Genomic DNA, 21,443 nt, shown 5'->3' with positions numbered 1-21,443 from the left:
CCAATTAAAATGCACTGCAGCAGAGCGGTTATGTAAATACCTTGTGCTATCACTGTACCCTGCATTTTATAACACTGGAGCAACAGTTCTTTAAAGCTGCTAATATAGCCAGTTCCCATGATAACAAAAGCAATACCTACAGTGCACCTAGCTGAAAAGGATGCCCCTACACAAGACACAACAACCCAACACCTTTTGTATTTCCCATTTTTTTTATTTTTGTACACAGTGTAGGTGAAGAATTTCTTTCTTAAATATGTGCTATGTGGTGCGTTAACACAGCAACATAACCCCTTTCTAAAAGAAAGCATCTACAAAACACCCGAGTTCCGATGCTCTTAGGCAGCTCCTACTTTCCATACCCTTGCTCTCAAGATACCCACCACTTTTTCTTTGGAGCGCAGCACCCCCAGCTTTCCAAATCGTACGTGAAACGGGGAACACTGATAGGTTCCATCTTCCTGTCGTACCACTATGACATCAATGCAGCCCGAGAGGGTGGCTTGGTTGATTCCTTTGTACAGTTCCTTCACTGTAACTAGGACCTGTCCAGCCAGCTGTCCTACATAGTTCATTGTTTGGACCTGCAAAATTAAAAAAAAAAAAAAAAGACAAAAGAAATGTGAATCAGTGACAACGAAAACACTACTACATTGAAAGCAACACAGAAAAGGTTAAAGGATTCATGAGTTACAAACATTTTGAACTTTTCTCAATGCACTGCAAAATGCTTTGATAAGCTAATTTACAGGTTTACCATTAGTTGTAATGTGTTAATTAAAATAAAATCAGTCACTCGTGAAAAACGAAGAACATTTAGCAAGCCCTTTGTTTCACTCACTGAGTTGATGTGCTGTTTTCCAAAATTCCAGAAAAGCCTAACAGAACATAATGTCACATGTTGTTTATTAGGGGTCTTGTTATGACTTCCTTGGCAGCCTTTAACCTGTTAAATCCATTGTCTGTTGCTACACTATGTGTTTAATAGTCATACCCAGACACTGTACAAGTTTTGCAGACCACATATCATGTCCTAAAATATTTCCTTATATAAAAGACAACATTGAACAAGTTAAATTACAGAGAATAGCAGAACTTTGGATAAAAAAAAACCTTAGACATGCTGCACTCTGTCCTAATAATAAATACAAGTCTCTCTACCACTAAAGTGGATTGTTCTTGTTCAAGAGACATCTGTCTCTGAATATAAACACTTGAAGATATTCCTTGTAATAATGCCTAAAATGAAAATGTGTCAGAATCCAAGATAATGCTTTCAGATTCTGCACAGAAAGCATCGATCCAACAAATAATATTACAGCCCATGTCAAAAATTACATCAATCAAAGCTTGCTCCTTCATTACTACTCTACCTTGACGAACAGGTACAACATGAGCACTTCACTGTAATTGAATTACTCAATGCAGAAACCGGATCAGTTTACAAGATGACAAGAAAAACACAGAAGATCCACTAAAACAGTAAAGTCGGTTTCTCTGGGGTATATCTTGCAAGCAGCAACCAAAACAAAACCAAAAAAAAAAAACCTTACTGTTCATTTTGACACACTTAGATTAGGTCTCAAAGCACATCTTGGTGTAAAAGTTGGCAAACTGGCAGGACTGTCTGTCTCCAGAGATACTGTACTTCCTTGAAAAGACACCCAGGTTGCTCTCTAGGTATTCCCTAAACCAGAACTGTCAATAGACATATGTGTGAAATAAACTTGCCGGCATGAAAACAATTATAAAACCGGTGGGAAAACAAAGAAATACGCTAATTATACTGCTAAAAATAAGTGGAAAACCCAGAAACTGAAATGTTTTCCATTACACCACACAGGCCTCTGAACACAAGAAATTGCCTATTTTAAAATCAGCAATCACTATTCATGACGCTTTCATTCCTTTAACTCTTCATCAGCAGCTAGGGGTACAAACGCACCCCAGCACGGTTAAATAATAATATAAACCAGTTTTGTGTCATTTGTTTGCTTTAAATTATAAGTAGGGTTTCTGATTTTCGGTTTTAACCGATAAACTTGATAAAACACCCGATACAAAAAAAATGAAATCGGTGGATAGCCAATAAACACTGGAAAACAACGTAAAAACTGTGAAAATGGTTAATCAATTCACGTTGACTTTACCCTTTTCACATAAAAAAAATAAAACATACTACAAAAATAATAATAAATACATTTCCCTGTCCCGCCTTCCTGACTTGTATCTATCATTGATTTGTTCTGAATACTTTAAACCCGCTCCAACTACTGAGTGACAGCACATTCCTACATTTCTATTGAAGATTTAAAACGAGATTACAAATCAGGATGGAGGCTTGTTAGCAGGATTTAAAGCTGTATTACAGTTAAAATAGGGAGGATTTAAAACAGAATTGTGGCGAAATGTACAAAAATGCCTACACACAAAAACCCCAGAAGAATGTGCCCGTGACCATAGGGATTTCGTTGTGGAAGACAGCAAAGGAAAGAAGATACAACTTAAGTGTGCAAGTACTGTCAAGTTACTATACATATTTTGACACAAAAAAACGCTCCAGCATTTGGAAAGTAACCGAAAACACTAATTTCATACAGTATATCAAAAACAAAAGCCCCACAAAAAAACGATTACATAAAACTTGAAAATAGCTCAAAATAAGCACAGAAAAATACAATTAATAAAACCTGCAAAACAGAAGCCCTAATTATAAGTTAACTGTGTTTGTGTATGTGGGATGCATTTGCACCCCTTTTCCACCTTCTTTGTGAGCACAATTATTGCTGCTGATGGAGGGTTAAATATTGTATAAGTAATCCACCATGCAGCAGACATTCTATTGCTTTGTATAGAAAATAAAGAAAGAAAAAAAAAGGTATAAAAGTTGATTTTGTCACACTGGTCAATACCTCTGTAAGCATTAACATGCTTTCACTATGCAATACACTTGATAACATAAGCAAACACATAGGCAACCTAATAAAATAATATTTCATTCTGATTAACTTGTTTTGCTCCCAACACATTTGAGTACTTATCTTTGAATAACGCAAACTAAGAATCACTTTTACATTACCACCCATGTCCACTGACCTTTGGGTCTAAAGTTAATACTGCATAACTACTCTAAACTAGTATTGGAAGAATCTAGTAGCACAATTATAATAAAAAACAGAACCCATACCTGAAAAGCAGAAAACATTCGAACAGTAAACAGATCCGTTACTGTAGCTTATAGCACAAGTTATCAATCTTGGAAACCTGTCATTTTTGTTTTTACAGTTTTACATAAATATGCTTCAAAAGCTGCATACGTGTTGTATCTTTTCTCAATGAGACAGGATGTGTACTGAACTGAAAGCAAAAGAAAAGCTGTAGGCTGCATCTCCTGAGACACGCATGAGAAAGGAAACCATAACCACAACACACACACAAATAAATATGCCTTTACAATACAGGTATATAACATCACTTTCTTTTGTTTTATTCTCACAATAATGGTATGTTAAAATTCATGTTTTGAATAGCAACAGGCCATGCTTTACCAGTATATAGCATAAGGAGAGCAATTTCCAACAGCAAACTTAAAATGTAAGATTTTCTTGTGGAAATATTTAGTAATGTTATTGTAAAAACATAGTAAGACTATGTGCCTGAATGAAAAAAACTCACAAGTTGTGTTTCAAGACACTGTTTAATTATTCACACAGATGTTAAACTGTCTTTAAATGACTTGTGGGTTAAAGGGATATCATCTACATTTTCACAATATTTACAAGCTATTTTTTTTCTTATTATGTTTTGTTTCATATAGGATCCTCTAATGTTTCAGCTTAGAACATTATTTGCCACACTTACTATTTCAGCAAACAAATGTTTCTAACCTAACAAGACTCTCTTAAAAGTAATTGTAGCTAACAAAATAGTTCCATACATTTTCTCCATCATGAATATCCATCAATTGTGCCATTTTACCTGCAGATAAAAAGCTGCCCAATACATTGCTAAGAATGTTGCATTTCAATTGACTTTCCTTTTAATCAGATTAATCCAATGCCATGTAAACAAGATAGCAATACACATCTGTCAGGGTTTCAGGGTAGTGGCATGTCAACAGTTTTGCTTTTTGTTCTTTATGTCCATACTTGATACTTTCTTTCTTTGAGCACAGGGATAATAATTTGGCAAACTGACTTCAAATTATATCACTTCTGGTGGACTTTTTCTCCTTTTTTATTCTATGAAAGTGCTTGCATTGCACGGTTTTATAATTTGCAGGTCTTTTTATTGCCACAAGGGAAGGCTTCTTTTTACCATTAGAAATTCAAAAGTATTTCTTAATGAAATTATTATTCTTTATTTACAATGTAGGCTATTGTTTTTTTATTTATTTTTTTATATTAGAACAAATTTAATATAGTATACACGTAAATTATCGAATATAAATGTAGTATTTCATATGAAGGACTGTTTTTCCTCCACTGTAGTGTGCATAGTGCCTGTTTCCCAGCACTCAGGTATTGTACAACTGAGACCTAATGTAGCAGGACTGTACCTTATTTGAGTGAGAGGGGAATCTGTCTCCATGGCTTATGCTTTATCCTGCCAACTACGCTAGACTCCCCTGTAGTATGAGCAGAAATCGCTCAAACTAAAATTGATCTTTGGCATGAAACTAAAAAGTGGTTACAGTACTGTTGACCAGGGCATTGGTCCCCAATTAGACCAAGTAAACAAATATTTCCAGGACTGCATAAAAATAACCCAGTATGGCTCCACCTTGATGATTGTCTACTAGTCTACAGTAAATACTACAAGAACCAATGTCTAATTACACATGATCAAAAACAATCAAACTTGGCTTCGAGAATCACAGAATACACCTGTACAAAATCATGAAGCGTTAGGTCTTTATCATCAGGAAATCAAAAGGTCACATGATCCCTGTACGGCAGCCATCTTACAGTTAAAGGTCAAGTGAAAGGTGCCGGCAGCGTGTTTACAAACTCATACAAGCTGGTGCATTTAATCACTTACCAAGAAAGAAAATCAGTTACTGTACTCAGCTTTTAAGAATTTAAAAGTAAATGTGCAAACTTACTTGTTAAAATATTTTGTGTTATATAGCTACTCAACCTTTGTTTATGCACCGCTCATGTAGTAGTTTTACACGAACAATCCCTTAATCTTCATACTGCACAGTCACTATAAACAGCAGAAACAAAAAATCATATTCTAAATAAAAGTCTTAAAATGTCCATGAAACAACACATATACATATATTTAGATGTTTTCGTTGAACACTGTAAACAGAATACAGATAAAAACAGCTGACTCACCAGGGTCCAGGAGTCATCTGCAGTAACACTCTCCTCTTCAGTATAAAATTCATCATTATTGACTGAAAAGCTCATTTTTTCAACAGCAATATTGCCATATGCATACAATTTCCACAGGAATTAGTCCTAGTTAGACTACAGAACAGATGTTCCGCAGTTTCACCTGGGAAGATGTCCTTAATGAATGCGTACACATGCTGAATTGTTGGCTTTGATGGTGTTGTTGTCTTGAAGTGAAAGAAGCCCATTTATATACTGAAATAACTCCAAAGTTCTTTTCAATTATTATCAAATTTAAAAGGGGCTTTCAGACACAAGTGACAAAACATGATACTGTGAGCCAATGAACTGTCCCTGGCCTGGCAGATAGATAAGGAACTCCTGGAAATGGGCTTGCCATGCTTTACCGATAGGGACAGAGTCAGACCTTGTACACAGTCATGTGCTGCACGTACTGGGGCCTCACAAGAAGCAAAGCTATTTGTTAATAATTTTCTAACTAATCTCCAGGTTACACAAGGGAGTCAAAGACTGAGAAGAACTGAAATGATTATTTCACTTCCGGTGGGCTATACAGAAGGATAGACAGTGTTTATATGTGTTTTTACCGATACTGTATCTGGTGGACAGTAAATATAACTTCTAAAAATGTTTTATTACAACAGTAGGCTAAACATATGAATCTAAAAAAGAAGGATGATGGCATTTTAATAAGTTGTTGATATATATCCACCAAGAGAGAAAAAAAAAGTATGATATTAAAACTATTAAAGTAAGGTGAAAGTAATAATTTATTTCTGAATAAACAGGAACGTTCAACTTTCATTGTAACCCTGTACTATAAGTTATTCCATGTTTTTATATTACTAAAAAGAGTTATATTTATGGATTGTTTAGGTCTTCTAATTTAGTTTTATTAAGAGAGACCTTACAGTGATCCAGAACACATTTTAAATATATTCAAAGCATTCATCTGCTCTCCTAAAGTTTGCTGTTATATTTTCTTTCTTGAACTATCGCTGTTGTATTTTATAACTGCTCTTATAATGTGATATTTTGCAATGTGACATTTTGTAACAACTGTAAGTTGCCCTGGATAAGGGCATCTGTTAAGAATTAATTAATTAAATAAATAAATAAATAATTAATTCATATGCTAGCATATTAACTTTCTCCCAGTTAATAAATCATCTCTTATCTTGGTTCCTCTTATCATAGTATTTAACTGCATAAATATTTAACAGTTAGGGAATCCAAAGCACATTCTGAAGGATATTCTCAAACTAAAACTGACAACATCTATTCTACGCTCTCCTGCCACAAACCCAGTCTACTACTTGACCACCTTCACTCTCTTCCGGTCACCCCTCCTGCCCTCTCCTTTCTCCATTGCTGATGTCTCCAGCTTACTGTTGAAATCAACTACTGCCACGTGCCCCCTGGACCCCTGGCCGCCTAACCTTGTCCGTCTCTGTGCTTCTGATCTTGCTCCTTCCATTATGCACACTCTCAACCTGTCCCTGGACTCAAGGTTCCCGCTGCCCTTAAGCTTGCCTGAGTTACGCCGGTACTCAAAAAACCCTCCCTCTACCTGGCTGACTTATCTAATTTCAGTCCCATCTCCAATCTCCCTTTTCTCTCCAAAACTCTCGAAAGGGCTGTAGCCAGTCAGCTGATGAAACATCTCACATAACAATCTCGGATAACAATCTGCTTCAATCTTTACAGTCTGGTTTCCAGCCGCATCACAGCACTGAAACTGCTCTGCTCCAGATTGTGAATGCTCGCCTGCTTAATGCTGATGCTGGTGCTCACTGTGTGCTTGTCCTCCTTGACTTAACAGCCGCTTTTGACACCATATATCATGGCATTCTTCTTGACTGCCTTCAGAAGTATGCTGGGATCTCTGGAACCTGTCTCTCCTGGATGTCCTCTCACCTATCTGGATGCATGCAGTCTGTTTTTTATGCTGGACACAGTGGTATCATAAACCCAGTGACTTGTGGTGTCCCCCAAGGATCTGTTCTTGGGCCCTTTCTCTTCAATATCTACATGCTTCCCTTGGGTCACCTCATCTGCCAGCACAGCCTCATGTTTCACGCCAATACTGACGACACCCAGCTCTACTTAAAACTCGACCCTGGAAGCCCCCCTGCCATGGTCCGGCTCTCGGCTTGCATTCAAGACATCGAGGCCTGGATGTCTGCCAATTTACTTCAGGTGAACACCAGGAAATCTGAACTCCTGGTAGGATCTAAAACTCAACTTAAGTATCTCAATAAACCTCTGACCTGAACCTCAGAAACTGTCTGCTGCTGCCTTCCCCCACAGTACGAAGCCTTGGTGTACTTCTTGACAGCAAACTCTCCTTTGATGCCCACATCTCCTCCGTAGTCAAATCTTCCTTCTACCATCTTCGAAACATCTCCAAAGTCCGTCCCTAGCTTTCCCTCCTGGATGCGGAGATACTTTGTCATACTTTGATGCATTTGTCTCCTCTCGACTAGACTACTGCAACTTTCTTTATGGTGGTCTCCCAGCACGCACCATAAATCGACTGCAGCTGGTTCAGAATGCCGCTGCCATGATCCTTGCCAGGTGTAAAAAATGTGAACACATAACCCCGTCTTGCCCAGCTGCCTGTAAAGTTCAGGATTACTTTACAGCTACCTGTAAAGTTCAGGATTACTTTCAAAACTCTCCTGCTCACCTACAATGCCCTTCATCACACAGGTCCTGAGTATCTCCTCAACCTGCTGACCCACTATGTCCCTGCCCGTAAGCTGAGGTCCTCCGATTCTGGCCTGCTTGTTATCCCCAAGCAAAAGTGCATCACGCTTGGAGAACGCTCATTTAGCTTTATGGCTCCGACTCTCTGGAACTCTCTCCCAGCTTTGGTGCGTGATGCTCCCACCGTTGCTTGCTTTAAATCAACTCTCAAGACCCACTTATTCTCTCTTGCTTTCCATGCTCTTTAAGCCTGATACCTGCTATTAGCTGCTGTGTTGTTGCTACTATTTTATGTATCTTAGTACTAGTTCATGTATTATGCATTTCTCTATATTTAAAGTATTATGGATTTTCTTGTTGTTACTGCATCTTGTAAAGCGCTTTGTGATGGTGGTCCACTATGAAAGGCTCTATATAAAATAAAGATTGATTGATTGATTGATTGATAAAAATTGAGGCATTAAAACAGACAATAAAAACTGATGGTTATCCGAAATAACACACACTGACATATATATTTTATACTGCAGCGTACAGTAAATAATAGCAGAAGAGGATGATGTGTCAAAAAATAAAATATATGCTCCAATACAAAGGAAGTTTTGCATTCATGCTGTGTTGACAGAACATTGTATCTGTTCGTGGGGGTTCAGTAGATTAGAAACAACTGTTGGAGCCTGTAAGTGGTAATAGTTGTACTTGAAACGGCCAGTTTAACATGAAAGGCACTGTAAAATCTACCTAAAGTGACAAAATGCATGATCATGTCAGTAAAACAAAAGTTAAATTGTTTGTTTAGAATTTGTAACATTGTCAGAATTGCAAAGCATTAATGCTGTGATAAATATTTGCAATACCTCACTGCTCCACCATAGTTGTGCTGAATTGAAAATTGTGGTATCAAAACACAAAGACAAATGTGAATGACGCTTTCAAAAACTGAAGCTTGTAGTAAAAGTATAAGCAATTACAAAATTGGCAGGCTGATCTTCCATTGTCTTCCAGTCTGCATCTCTGTGTATTTTAAAGGCATAAGGCGGAAACCCAAGAACAACATTAGCCCTTGTTATCCTGTGACCTTTTAAAATGTATTTTCTTTGCATTATTTTCTGTTTCATTAATCACCTTATTGTAACACAAGGACCCCTGTGGCCTCCGTCCATAAACAACTGTAAGTCGCCCTGGACAAGGACGACTGCTAAGAAATAAATAATAATAATAATAATAATAATAATAATAATAATAATAATAATAATAATAATAATAATAATAATAAAGCTCTCAAATGTTTTCTAACTTCCAAGTGCATCTGGTATACCAAAGTGTACCATTAACCTGTCCCTCTGCAACAGTGATTCAGATTTGAAACTATAGTACATACAAAGTTATTTTAACATGTTTTTTTTCACACTCATTTTTTTTTACTAAAAGTAAAAATAGGTGGTGGTAATGATGAAAAGTTGATGACCATAACCATATAGTGTATTATAAACTGCTGATAATTAATCTGTGCAGAATAGTATGGAATAAGAAATGGTCATAACATGTTTAATCATCGTACTCAAAACCGTTCTAATTACCAGCTCAAAGCGTCCACACTGAAGTACCGTTTCATGTTTAGGTCGGGCTTAATGCGTCCACACACTATTAGAATAGTTTGGTTACAGTTCCTAGCAGTGCAATGAACAGTGGAAATGAATAACATAGTATCCTACCATGCACTGTATTTTATTTTAAAATAATGTGTTATGCCCCCCATTAACAGAGGTCCATATTGCTTAAAATAAATAAAACAAGTAAATGTGAACACACACAAGTAATTCTGTTTCATAATTAAACAAAAAAAAGCTGCTAATTACAAAACAATCTTTGTTTTTACCTTCATATCTTGCCTGAACCTAATTCTGGTCCCCTTAATTTTATTTCAAACAGAGCTGACAAATTACATGAATTGTTCATCCCCAATCCTACTTTTAACTTGCATTTCATTTTTGCAGTCGCTTAATTTAACGTTGTGCTTTTTTTATTTTCCCCACTAGTTTATTATTATTATTATTATTATTATTTGTTTATTTAGCAGATGCCTTTATCCAAGGCGACTTACAGAGACTAGGGTGTGTGAACTATGCATCAGCTGCACAGTCACTTACAATTACGTCTCACTCGACAGACGGAGCACAAGGAGGTTAAGTGACTTGCTCAGGGTCACACAATGAGTCAGTGGCTGAGGTGGGATTTGAACCGGGGACCTCCTGGTTACAAGCCCTTTTCTTTAACCACTGGACCACCCAGCCTAGTTTAACAGAGATGTCCTGACAGATTTTTTAAGCATAAAAATATATACCTGCAGAGTGTACACTGATAAGTCCTTCAGGCGCCTGTTCTGAGTATTTGGCCAAACATACCACAAAGCATTTTGGGATATTGGGGGATACACAAAAAACGTTGTTCGGTATTACAGCGTCCACACTTCTGATAAACCACACTACCCGATGTGATATAATTTAGAACCAGACTCGAGACTACCCCCTGAGGTGGTCTCGAGTCCAGTTCTGGAGTAAGGTATTAAACGCTGCGTAGTGTGGACGCAAACCGTATTTAGCACTTAAGCTGGTTTAAAGGCAACTAATACGGTTTAAAGGCATAGTGTGGACAGGGCCATACTTTCATAAGCTGTCCTCCACATATATGCAGAAATGTAAGTGTGGCCGACCTAAAAATGTACATGCAGAGACCTCCATATAGCACCATAATCTTTCATTTCATTTCATCTAAACATTCTATCGCTGGACTGTCACTCGATTGGAAACCCGGTGCTGTGTGCAGATTTATTCTGGCATCTGGTATAATAAAATATTGTGTATACCATTTTTTTTGTGGAAAAGCTGAGGAAACACTGGGAATTTTTATCCTTGCAATACATTTACTGTATGTAGTAGGTGGTCAGTAGTTAGATTAGATAGATAGATAGATAGATAGATAGATAGATAGATAGATAGATAGATAGATTTCGAGCAAGACAATTGTCGGGTGACACTAAACTGCATGCTGATGGGACAGCGATGATCGCCGATCGCTATGCTCTCAATGGCGGTCGAGCGATGGAGTTTAAACTAGCCTTTATTCTAAATCTTTGTTAAATCAAAATTTAAGCAGTTTTCCAAATATATTCAAAAATGTAACTGTGATACACAGTTGGATGGAGGTATGGACTGGACTGGACGCCCATATCTCCCCAGAATATAAAGCTCTCGCAGCTAATTTCACAGCCCAATTAGCATTAATCCTGGATAAACCCTACTTTAGGTTACATTAGGTCCAGGACTAGTGCTAATCAGGGTCTGTGAAACCAGCCATCCATCACAATTGAAGAAGTGGTTTCCCAGAAATAAGGACAAATTTAAAGTGTGACATACCGCATTCACTGTGTTATTTATTTTTTGCTTTCATGGGTGGTTTATGTGTATAACAGTTAAACTATAACCAGAAACCATCTGTATAATGCATTAACATTACTCTGCCATAAATTGTTGTAGTTTTTACTAAATACAGTAAAATAACAGAGCTAATACTTTCTGATTTTAAAAGCTAAAATTATATAACACAACTGTGTCCATAATATAAATTATGCATCATTATACTATTTTATAGGATAAGACTTATTTTCCCTAAAAATTTGAGAATGTCTGTGGTGTGTCTCAAGGTTCTTTTGAAAACAGTCTGGCATCAAATGACACCAAGTTCCATCTAGAAATGTACAGTAAACACTGAAACCATGGTTACATTCATGCTATGTGGGTTTTCCTGGACTAGAGTTACCACATTTGACTTGCAACCCTGACACACATGCACGTTTCCTGTGAGTCACTGTGGCACATCTATGCTTTACATTTTTTTCGGTAGAATTAGAGCTCTATAAAGATTTTCCATATCATTTCCAATGCAGCTGACTAACAAAAAAAATAAAAAAATTAAGTCATATCTTTCACTACTTTTCAAGCTAAAGTTAATTTCAAAGCATTTTTATTTAGCTAATCATTGTAATGGGTTTTGAACTTATTCAAAATCTGTTTTGAACCTGGTTTTCACCCTCTATCCTAAACTATTAAGGCATATGTTTGTTTGACTGTTTGACATTATGTGAACTTTACAATGTGAAATGCTGTTTGCAAGTACAGTAATGTTGGCAAACATATCTTGATGTATGTCAGCAAACTCTTATTCGGCTAATAGTAACTGAAGTTCATAATCAAGGATGTGCAACTCAGTTTTTTCAACCAGATGCTTTATTTAAGCAAATACTGAAAGCCACAAGCACGCTAACATCTCTACTGAGACGTCTACAGTGGATGTGGGGGTGGGGGGAAGGATGACTCGCTAATTTGAAGACAAAAAAATTGTCAGAACCAAAAAGATGAATTAGTACTATGCGTGCATAAAAAATTATATATGGGAAAATGCCTGTAGTGATATTTTTTTGTTGTTTTTACTTGCACTGTATTTTGCATTTCATTTGCACAATATAGAAGTGATAATGCTGCTAAAATACGTAAGCATACCTGTATGCTACTAGACTTAGGCTATCAAATATTGCCCATAACGTACATACCATTTGTCTTACAGGGTGTGAATAAGCACATATTTATATTAATATACTAAATACATTCTTTAATATAACAAACACTGTACTGTAGAGCTTTTTTTAAAACACTGCATGTATTACCAACTTTAAATCCTGCTGTAGAGCCCACATTAAATCTCATGGGAAAACAATGCTTTTTTATTTAATTTTTTAGATGATATAATTAGGTTTACGTGCACCTTTCATCCGACTTATTATTATTATTTATTTCTTAGCAGACACACTTATCCAGGGCGACTTACAATTGTTACAAGATATCACATTATTTTTACATACAATTACCCATTTATACAGTTGGGTTTTTACTGGAGCAATCCACTCTGCTGCCCTAGACTTTAGTGCTATAACAGACTTGTAAAACTGTGACCACCTTTTGGGTGAAGCATCATTATCACCCATAAATCCAGAGTGCTAGAGGCCAACCGCAAGTACTAATTTTCATTGCAAATCATTTTAGTAGATATGATAGCTCTCCTACTACTACTAGGTCATTGTGGATATGGCGGGTAAACCCTCTTGATGCATATCAAAGTACTGATTGCCAAGAGCAGAGATAATTAATGAATTTGTGTGATTTATTAGATCAAGAAATTATAAATAAAATACAACGAAATATCTCACTACACTGTAAAAAAAAAAAAAAGAAGTGTTACATTTTTTTTTTTTTTTTTTTTTTTTACAGTGTACACATATCATTGCAGCAAGTCTTAACTGCTCTCTGTGGTAGTTTTCAGGAAGTAGTAGCTGACTGTCATGGTATAAGTAAGGCCACTGTTCCAAAGTTTCAATAGCTTCACCACAGCACAAATCACTAAAAGGGATGGCAAGCGATGGTCCTTGCAATGGGTTTTATGAAATGCTCTCAGCACAGACTTCAAAGTCCTTTCAACCACTTGCAACCTCATCGCAAATCACAGACTTTTATGAAACGGGCTCCTGGTCCTTATTTATTTATTTGTTTTAAGCAGAGCATTTCCTTTTTACCTAAATAATAATAATAATAAAAAACACCAGACTCAAAAAACAAGATAAGAATTTGAAATCAAAGAAATCATTTTTGCTAACCCTTTCTATTTTACTCTATCAATTCACATTAATATAATCCCCCCCCCCCCCCCCCCCCCCCACACACACACATTACAAGGTGCACTGTACTCCAGATGTATGTATGTATGTTTATATTTATATATATATATATATATATTACACACAGTATATATACAGTACTGTGCAAAAGTTTTAGGCAGGTGTGAAAAAATGCTGTAAAGTAAGAATGCTTTCAAAAATGGACATGTTAATAGATTATATTTATCAATTAACTAAATGAAAAGTGAGTGAACAGAAGAAAAATCTAAATCAAATCCATATTTGGTGTGACCACCCTTTGCCTTCAAAACAGCATCAATTCTTCTAGGTACACTTGCACAAAGTCAGGGATTTTGTAGGCATATAGTCAGGTGTATGATTAAACAATTATACCAAACAGGTGCTAATGATCATCAATTCAATATGTAGGTTGAAACACAATCATTAACTGAAACTGAAACAGCTGTGTAGGAGGAATAAAACTGGGTGAGGAACAGCCAAACTCAGCTAACAAGGTGAGGTTGCTGAAGACAGTTTACTGTCAAAAGTCATACACCATGGCAAGACTGAGCACAGCAACAAGACACAAGGTAGTTATACTGCATCAGCAAGGTCTCTCCCAGGCAGAAATTTCAAGGCAGACAGGGGTTTCCAGATGTGCTGTCCAAGCTCTTTTGAAGAAGCACAAAGAAACGGTCAACGTTGAGGACCGTAGACGCAGTGGTCGGCCAAGGAAACATACTGCAGCAGATGAAAGACACATCATGCTTACTTCCCTTCGCAATTGGAAGATGTCCAGCAGTCAGTGCCATCAGCTCAGAATTGGCAGAAAACAGTGGGACCCTGGTACACCCATCTACTGTCCGGAGAAGTCTGGTCAGAAGTGGCCTTCATGGAAGACTTGCGGCCAAAAAGCCATACCTCCAATGTGGAAACAAGGCCAAGCGACTCAACTATGCACGAAAACACAGGAACTGGGGTGCAGAAAAATGGCAGCAGGTGCTCTGGACTGATGAGTCAAAATTTGAAATATTTGGCTGTAGCAGAAGGCAGTTTGTTCGCCAAATGGCTGGAGAGCGGTACACGAATGAGTGTCTGCAGGCAACAGTGAAGCATGGTGGAGGTTCCTTGCAAGTTTGGGGCTGCATTTCTGCAAATGGAGTTGGGGATTTGGTCAGAATTAATGGTCTCCTCAATGCTGAGAAGTACAGGCAGATACTTCTCCATCATGCAATACCATCAGGGAGGCATCTGATTGGCCCCAAATTTATTCTGCAGCATGACAACGACCCCAAACATACAGCGAAAGTCATGAAGAACTATCTTCAGCGTAAAGAAGAACAAGGAGTCCTGGAAGTGATGGTATGGCCCCCACAGAGCCCTGATCACAACATCGAGTCTGTCTGGGATTACATGAAGAGAGAGAAGCAACTGAGGCTGCCTAAATCCACAGAAGAACTGTGGTTAGTTCTCCAAGATGTTTGGGCCAACCTACCTGCCGAGTTCCTTCAAAAACTGTGTGCAAGTGTACCTAGAAGAATTGATGCTGTCTTGAAGGCAAAGGGTGGTCACACCAAATATTGATTTGATGTAGATTTTTCTTCTGTTCACTCACTTTGCACTTTGTTAATTGATAAATATAAACTATTAACATGTCTATTTTTGAAAGCATTCTTACTTTACAACATTTTTTCACACCTGCCTAAAACTTTTGCACAGTACTGTATGTGTGTGTATATATATATATATATATATATATATATATATATATATATACACACACACACACGATGGATGTACTGTAGTCACACACTTGCAGGATATGGTTGGGAAACAATGCACTGCAGCAGTAAAAAGAAAAAATAAATCAGAAACAAAGCTTTTATTTCTTTAAAAGAACGTGTTGTGTTAACACTGGTGCAGAAGTTTATAAATCTTGAAAAACAGATTGCAAGTTATGGCCCAAAAGAAAATTGGAAGCAGAACCCTCGCCTAAATAACACATTCATTACTGTTTATGTACCAGACTTCATAACCTATACTAGTGTACACTGACATGCTAATCCAGATAAAACCATAAAATGCCCTGCTTGTCCTAACCTAGTTTTAGGTTTAGCAACACTTGCACTATGGTTATGCAACAAGAAAATAAGGCAGAATTTACCTTAAAGAAGCTTAAATGTTTATTAACCAGTACTACTAGCCAGAAATCAAGTAAGCTCTTCCCTGAAGGCGATTTTCAAACAGGGCTATTCTTCCTTCTTTCTGTTTTACATATTTTTGCCAATACAATACAACTACAGTTGTTACACTTAAAAATGAGTATTGCTAGACTTATAAACTCATTGAATCACCTTAGCATTGCAATACTACTACAATTCACAAAAATGAAGTGTTATTTTTACAACAGTGTGTCTTTTTTTTTTGTCACTATTGAGCAGTAGCCGTATTTGTGATGAGCTGGCAGTTAGTGTGTCAAAACAAAACAGTATTTGAATCAATGTAACCTACATTGCAAACAATATAATGCCAGCGCATAAGCCACGGTTGTACAGTGCATTACTCAATTTTCATCGTTTTACACTAGAAAGGTAAATTTGTGGTACGACGTACTAAAAAAATAAAAACGTGTATGATTTATAAAACGGTTATTTTGGCAAAACAAAAGTCAGTTTCACTTTTAAACGTAATTATGTAAGTCAGTAAATAAAAATAAAAAAATAAAATAAAATTACAATAAAGCGTACCCAAGGCCAACCTGCTGCTGTATGAAAGCCAAGGTACCGCATGAGAATTAATTATTAGACACACTTAAGTTAGAAGAAGCGCTGTCATCACCTTACCTTAGTGTAACTGTATCTCAGAGACTGTAAGGTTATTGTTGGTTAAGTTAGTGGATGATGTGCGCCCGTTCACTTCACGCTTCACTGGACATTGATATCTTGCGTTTTAAAATGACACACAGAATAATATCGCAGGGATCCTCTGCGTGTGCCAACAGACTGGAGATTTCAGTTCTCAGCTTTCTCTGTCTGACTGGCCGGGGAGGGGGAATGCAATGACTGATCACGTGACATACAAACACCACATCCACGTGATTCGCTGGGAAACTCCTGCTTCTCCTATTCCATAATTTCGATGTCGCTGCAGTATCTACTCACGACAATTTAATTCGTCAGTTGTTGTTCAGATAAAACTAGGGAAATGCAACCAGTTGTAAACAGTTGCTTTAAACCATGAACAAAACGGCCGCTTTCTTTAATAGAGAGTGTTTTGTTTTTCCAACCAGGCTTTTTTTTTTTCTTTTTTTTTTTTGTGGTAATGTAATTGTTGCTTTGAAAACAAGTACATCTTTGGTTATGTGAACAAGGCATCTCCCGTGTGCATAAAGGTGCCATATATTAATTATAAACAAAATATTCATAATGGTTTTATTTGTACCAGATCTCATTTAGAGAATTATACTGTAGAATAGCATAAATTCTGTGAAGTGGTTGCCAAAATGTAGCCTTCACTGCACATCAAATCTCATATATATATATATATATATATATATATATATATATATATATATATATATATATATATATATATATATATATACACACACACACACACACTGTATATATATATATATAAAAAAATATATATATATATATATACACACACACACACACACTGTATATATATATATATATATATATATATATATATATATATATATATATATACATACACACACACACTGTATATATATATATATAAAAAAATATATATATATATATATACACACACACACACACACTGTATATATATATATATATATATATATATATATATATATATATATATATATATATATATATATACAGTGCCTTGCAAAAGTATTCAGACCCCTGACCAATTCTCTCATATTACAGAATTACAAATTCTACATTGAAATTTCGTTCTGTTTGATATTTTATTTTAAAACACTGAAACTCAAAATCAGTTATTATAAGGTGACATTGGTTTTATGTTGGGAAATATTTTTAAGAAAAATAAAAAACTGAAATATCTTGCTTGCATAAGTATTCAACCCCCACACATTAATATTTGGTAGAGCCACCTTTTGCTGCAATAACAGCTTTAAGTCTTTTGGGGTAAGTATGTACCAGCTTTGCACACAGTGTCGGAGTGATTTTGGCCCATTCTTCTTGGCAGATTTGCTCCAGGTTGTTCAGGTTGGTTGGACGACGCTTGTGGACCGCAATTTTCAAATAGTGCCACAGATTCTCAATGGGATTGAGATCAGGACTTTGACTGGGCCACTGTAGGACATTCACCTTTTTGTTCTTGAGCCACTCCAATGTTGCTTTGGCCTTGTGCTTGGGATCATTGTCCTGCTGAAAGGTGAATTTCTTCCCAAGCTTCAGTTTTTTAGTGGACTGAAGCAGGTTCTCTTGCAGTATTTCCTTGTATTTTGCTCCATCCATTCTTCCTTCAATTTTAACAAGATGCCCAGTCCCTGCTGATGAGAAGCATCCCCACATCATGATGCTGCCACCACCATACTTCACTGTAGGGATGGTGTGTCTTGAGGCATGGGCAGTGTTAGGTTTGCGCCACACATAGCGCTTTGAGTTTTGGCCAAAAAGCTCTATCTTGGTCTCATCTGACCACAAAACCTTTTCCCACATCACAGCTGGGTCACTCTATATGCTTTCTGGCAAACTCCAGACGTGCTTTCAGATGGTACTTTTTGAGTAACGGCTTCTTTCTTGCCACCCTCCCATACAGGCCAGTGTTATGCAGAGCTCTTGATATGATTGACTGGTGCACCATTACTCCACTCCCAGCCACAGAACTCTGTAGCTCCTTCAAAGTGATTGTTGGCCTCTCTCTGGCTTCTCTCACAAGTCTCCTTCTTGTTTGAGTGCTGAGTTTTGAGGAACGGCCTTTTCTTGGCAGTGCCTGGGTGGTGTGATGCAGCTTCCACTTCCTGATTATTGATCCAACTGTGCTCACTGGGATATCCAAACACTTGGATATTATTTTGTACTCTTTTCCTAATCTATGCATTTGTATTACTTTATCTCTAACTTCTGTAGAATGCTCTTTGGTCTTCATTTTCCTTCAGATTCACAGCCTGACCAATGATCCTTCAACAGTGGGTTTTTTATCCAGAAAATGTGACAGCAACTTTAATGGTTCACACTTGTTAGGGCAATTTCTTTCATCGGTGTAAACTGGGAGCTTCCACAGCACAGGGGTTGAATACTTATGCAAGCAAGATATTTCAGTGTACCATTTGTAATTCAGTAATATGAGAGAATTGGTCAGGGGTCTGAATACTTTTGCAAGGCACTGTATATTTATGGTGCACCTGATGGAGTTGGGGGGGGGGGGGGGGGGGGTGCTGAAGAGATTAGCTGATCAGCTTGTCAGCAAAGAGCGTGACATCCCATGTGCATATGAGCTCTTCAAAGCTCTGCTTGAGACGGGCACAACTGTGAAGCTCTTTTATGTGAATAGTGAAACGATTGACAGTGCAATGAAAAACATTCCAGCCAACATTCCGCGTGTTCCATCAACAATGCGGATACATCAGATCGTGACACTTGCCCAAGGTCAGCTGATCTACCGTGACGTTAGCTGCATGTGCTCTACAAAGCAGACACTTGATTGCAGGTGTTTCTATACTCAGCACTAGCTTCAACAAGGAGCCAACAACTGCATCCCTGTCAGAGGAGATTAACTGGCAAAATACAGAGGTTCTTGCAAAGTGGTGCGTACTCAAGTATGACAATGAGCTCTACCCAGGAATAATCTTGGCCACTGATGAGAATCATGCACAGGCCAAACGCATGCATCATGCTGGAGTAAATCGATTCTTCTGGCCAGCTCGAGAGGATATGATATGGTACATGTTTGATGAGGTCATTCGCTTAATTCCACCTCCCCTGCCAGTCACTGCGCGCCATGTCGAAATTCAGAGAGACATATGGTCTGAGCTTGTTGAGTAGATCTTTGTCCAGAGTATTTCATCTGAATATATTAGGCCATGTGGTGACTTTACGAGCTTAAATGTGACTCAGGTAACTTTATGATTTTGTTTTTATGATCATTTGCCCAACTATTAAAAGAATGTATAAACTAAGAAATTGAAAGCAACAGACTAAGTTTTAAGAAAGTTTTCTAATGCATTTATATTGTCAAGGATTTTTCGCAACGTACTCTTTTTATTTACGTATATGCTCGGAGCACACTCTTAAACTCAGGGGAGACGTTCAGGAGGACATTAAGATGTTTCAAACTCCTGTAGTGGATTGTTCATGCACTGGGCTTGCACCGTATCCAGATGACTTTTTAATAATAAAGAAAATCACACAGACTCATTTAATTTGAAGTTTTAACGAATCAGAGCAGTAGTAGTTCTCTTTTCAGTTTATTAAATGCTTATGTTAAAAATTGGATTGGTTGGTTGCGCAGATCACCATAAATCCCAAGTAATAAGCAATCTGGGCGATCCAGTGCTTTACAGGTTTAACAGCATTAATACTTCAATATAGTAATACAGATATGGTTAATTATATGCTTAGTCCTTAGGCTATGCATGCATAAAGCTAAAAACCACTACATTCTAGAACATTCAATATATATCACTCTCTTAAGACTAAAACATAATTTCTATACCTTATAGCAATGCATCAATATAAAAGAGATATTAAATTCAAATATATGCTTACCTTCCAGTATATGGACGTATAGTGTAGGATATATTGAAAGTTAAGAACTGTCTTCAAAAGGCAGAGACTTGTGAATACGACTAAACAGCAATCAGTTTTTCAGAGATCCTCAGAGCATGGACCACACAACTTGTAGTTAGCAAGTCGTGTGATACTTGACTCGGGTTTTACCTTGGTTTTTATAGGATTTTCCCTCCATTGAATACATCAGGTCCCAAGTAAATCTAATCATCACTCGGCCTTGGCATTTCTTATCTTTAAGTTAATTATACATTCTAGAAGAATGTGTTCAACTCCTTTTTCAAATCTGATTGGATATAACTTCTTGCCAAAAAATATTGGAACATGATTTCAGCGCTCTCTTTTTCCAACTCCTCCTTTTTCTGAAAAGTCAGGTAGACCAAAGTTCACAGAATCCTTGCTACCAAATACAATACAAGTATATGTGTATATATGAGAGATGTTTTAATATGTAACACCAGCTCTATTTGATTATATTAAGCTGAGACCAAAATACATGTCCCTCTTAGCCGCATATTACATTACCTTATCAATGGGCCAGTTTAACTTCATATACAAATGTGTGTTAACAAAGTTTTTGACAAAGACTGCCTTTGAATAAGCATACAGTGGTCAGTTCAATTATTTTCATTTAAATTCAAGATATAATAAAACATGTTAAATATAATAGCCTTGTATTAACTTGTGCCATGCTTGGACCAAGCCTGACCTCTCTCTCTCGGTTTTTAAAATTCGCCTGCACAAGCAGGCTAGTGTTTTAATCAATATGAAACTCCACTGTAAGCACTTTTCCAAATTCACAGCATGAAATAATTTTTTGGCTGATTCAAGAGACACCTGGACCGGTATCTTTTCAGATAATACAAAACAACGCTTACATCCTAATTTTTATAT

At 37.0% G+C, this 21,443-nt stretch overlaps 1 protein-coding gene across 4 annotated transcripts in view; it reads right to left on the bottom strand.

The window, feature by feature from the left end:
• The window catches only part of LOC117400593 (phosphatidate phosphatase LPIN2), a 42,263-nt gene extending 21,716 nt beyond the window's left edge, over positions 1-20,547 (bottom strand). Inside the window, exons 1-2 of one of the 4 annotated variants that reach the window (XM_059022527.1) lie at positions 20,529-20,547; positions 384-584 (exon numbers count right to left, since the gene is read on the bottom strand). In XM_059022527.1, the coding sequence (XP_058878510.1) occupies positions 384-575 (192 nt within the window). In that variant the 5' untranslated portion in view covers positions 576-584; positions 20,529-20,547. Of the gene's footprint in view, positions 1-383; positions 585-3,187; positions 3,321-5,342; positions 5,650-16,643; positions 16,843-20,528 lie in introns of those variants that run through there. The other 3 variants (XM_034000781.3, XM_034000779.3, XM_034000780.3) reach the window with 3 other exon arrangements.
• Positions 20,548-21,443: the final 896 nt, after the last annotated feature.

The sequence above is a fragment of the Acipenser ruthenus genome, chromosome 4 (assembly GCF_902713425.1).
Source record: "Acipenser ruthenus chromosome 4, fAciRut3.2 maternal haplotype, whole genome shotgun sequence".
NCBI lineage: Eukaryota > Metazoa > Chordata > Actinopteri > Acipenseriformes > Acipenseridae > Acipenser > Acipenser ruthenus.
The sequence above is the reverse complement of the archived record's forward strand: the minus strand, read 5'-3'. Positions and strand labels throughout refer to the sequence as shown.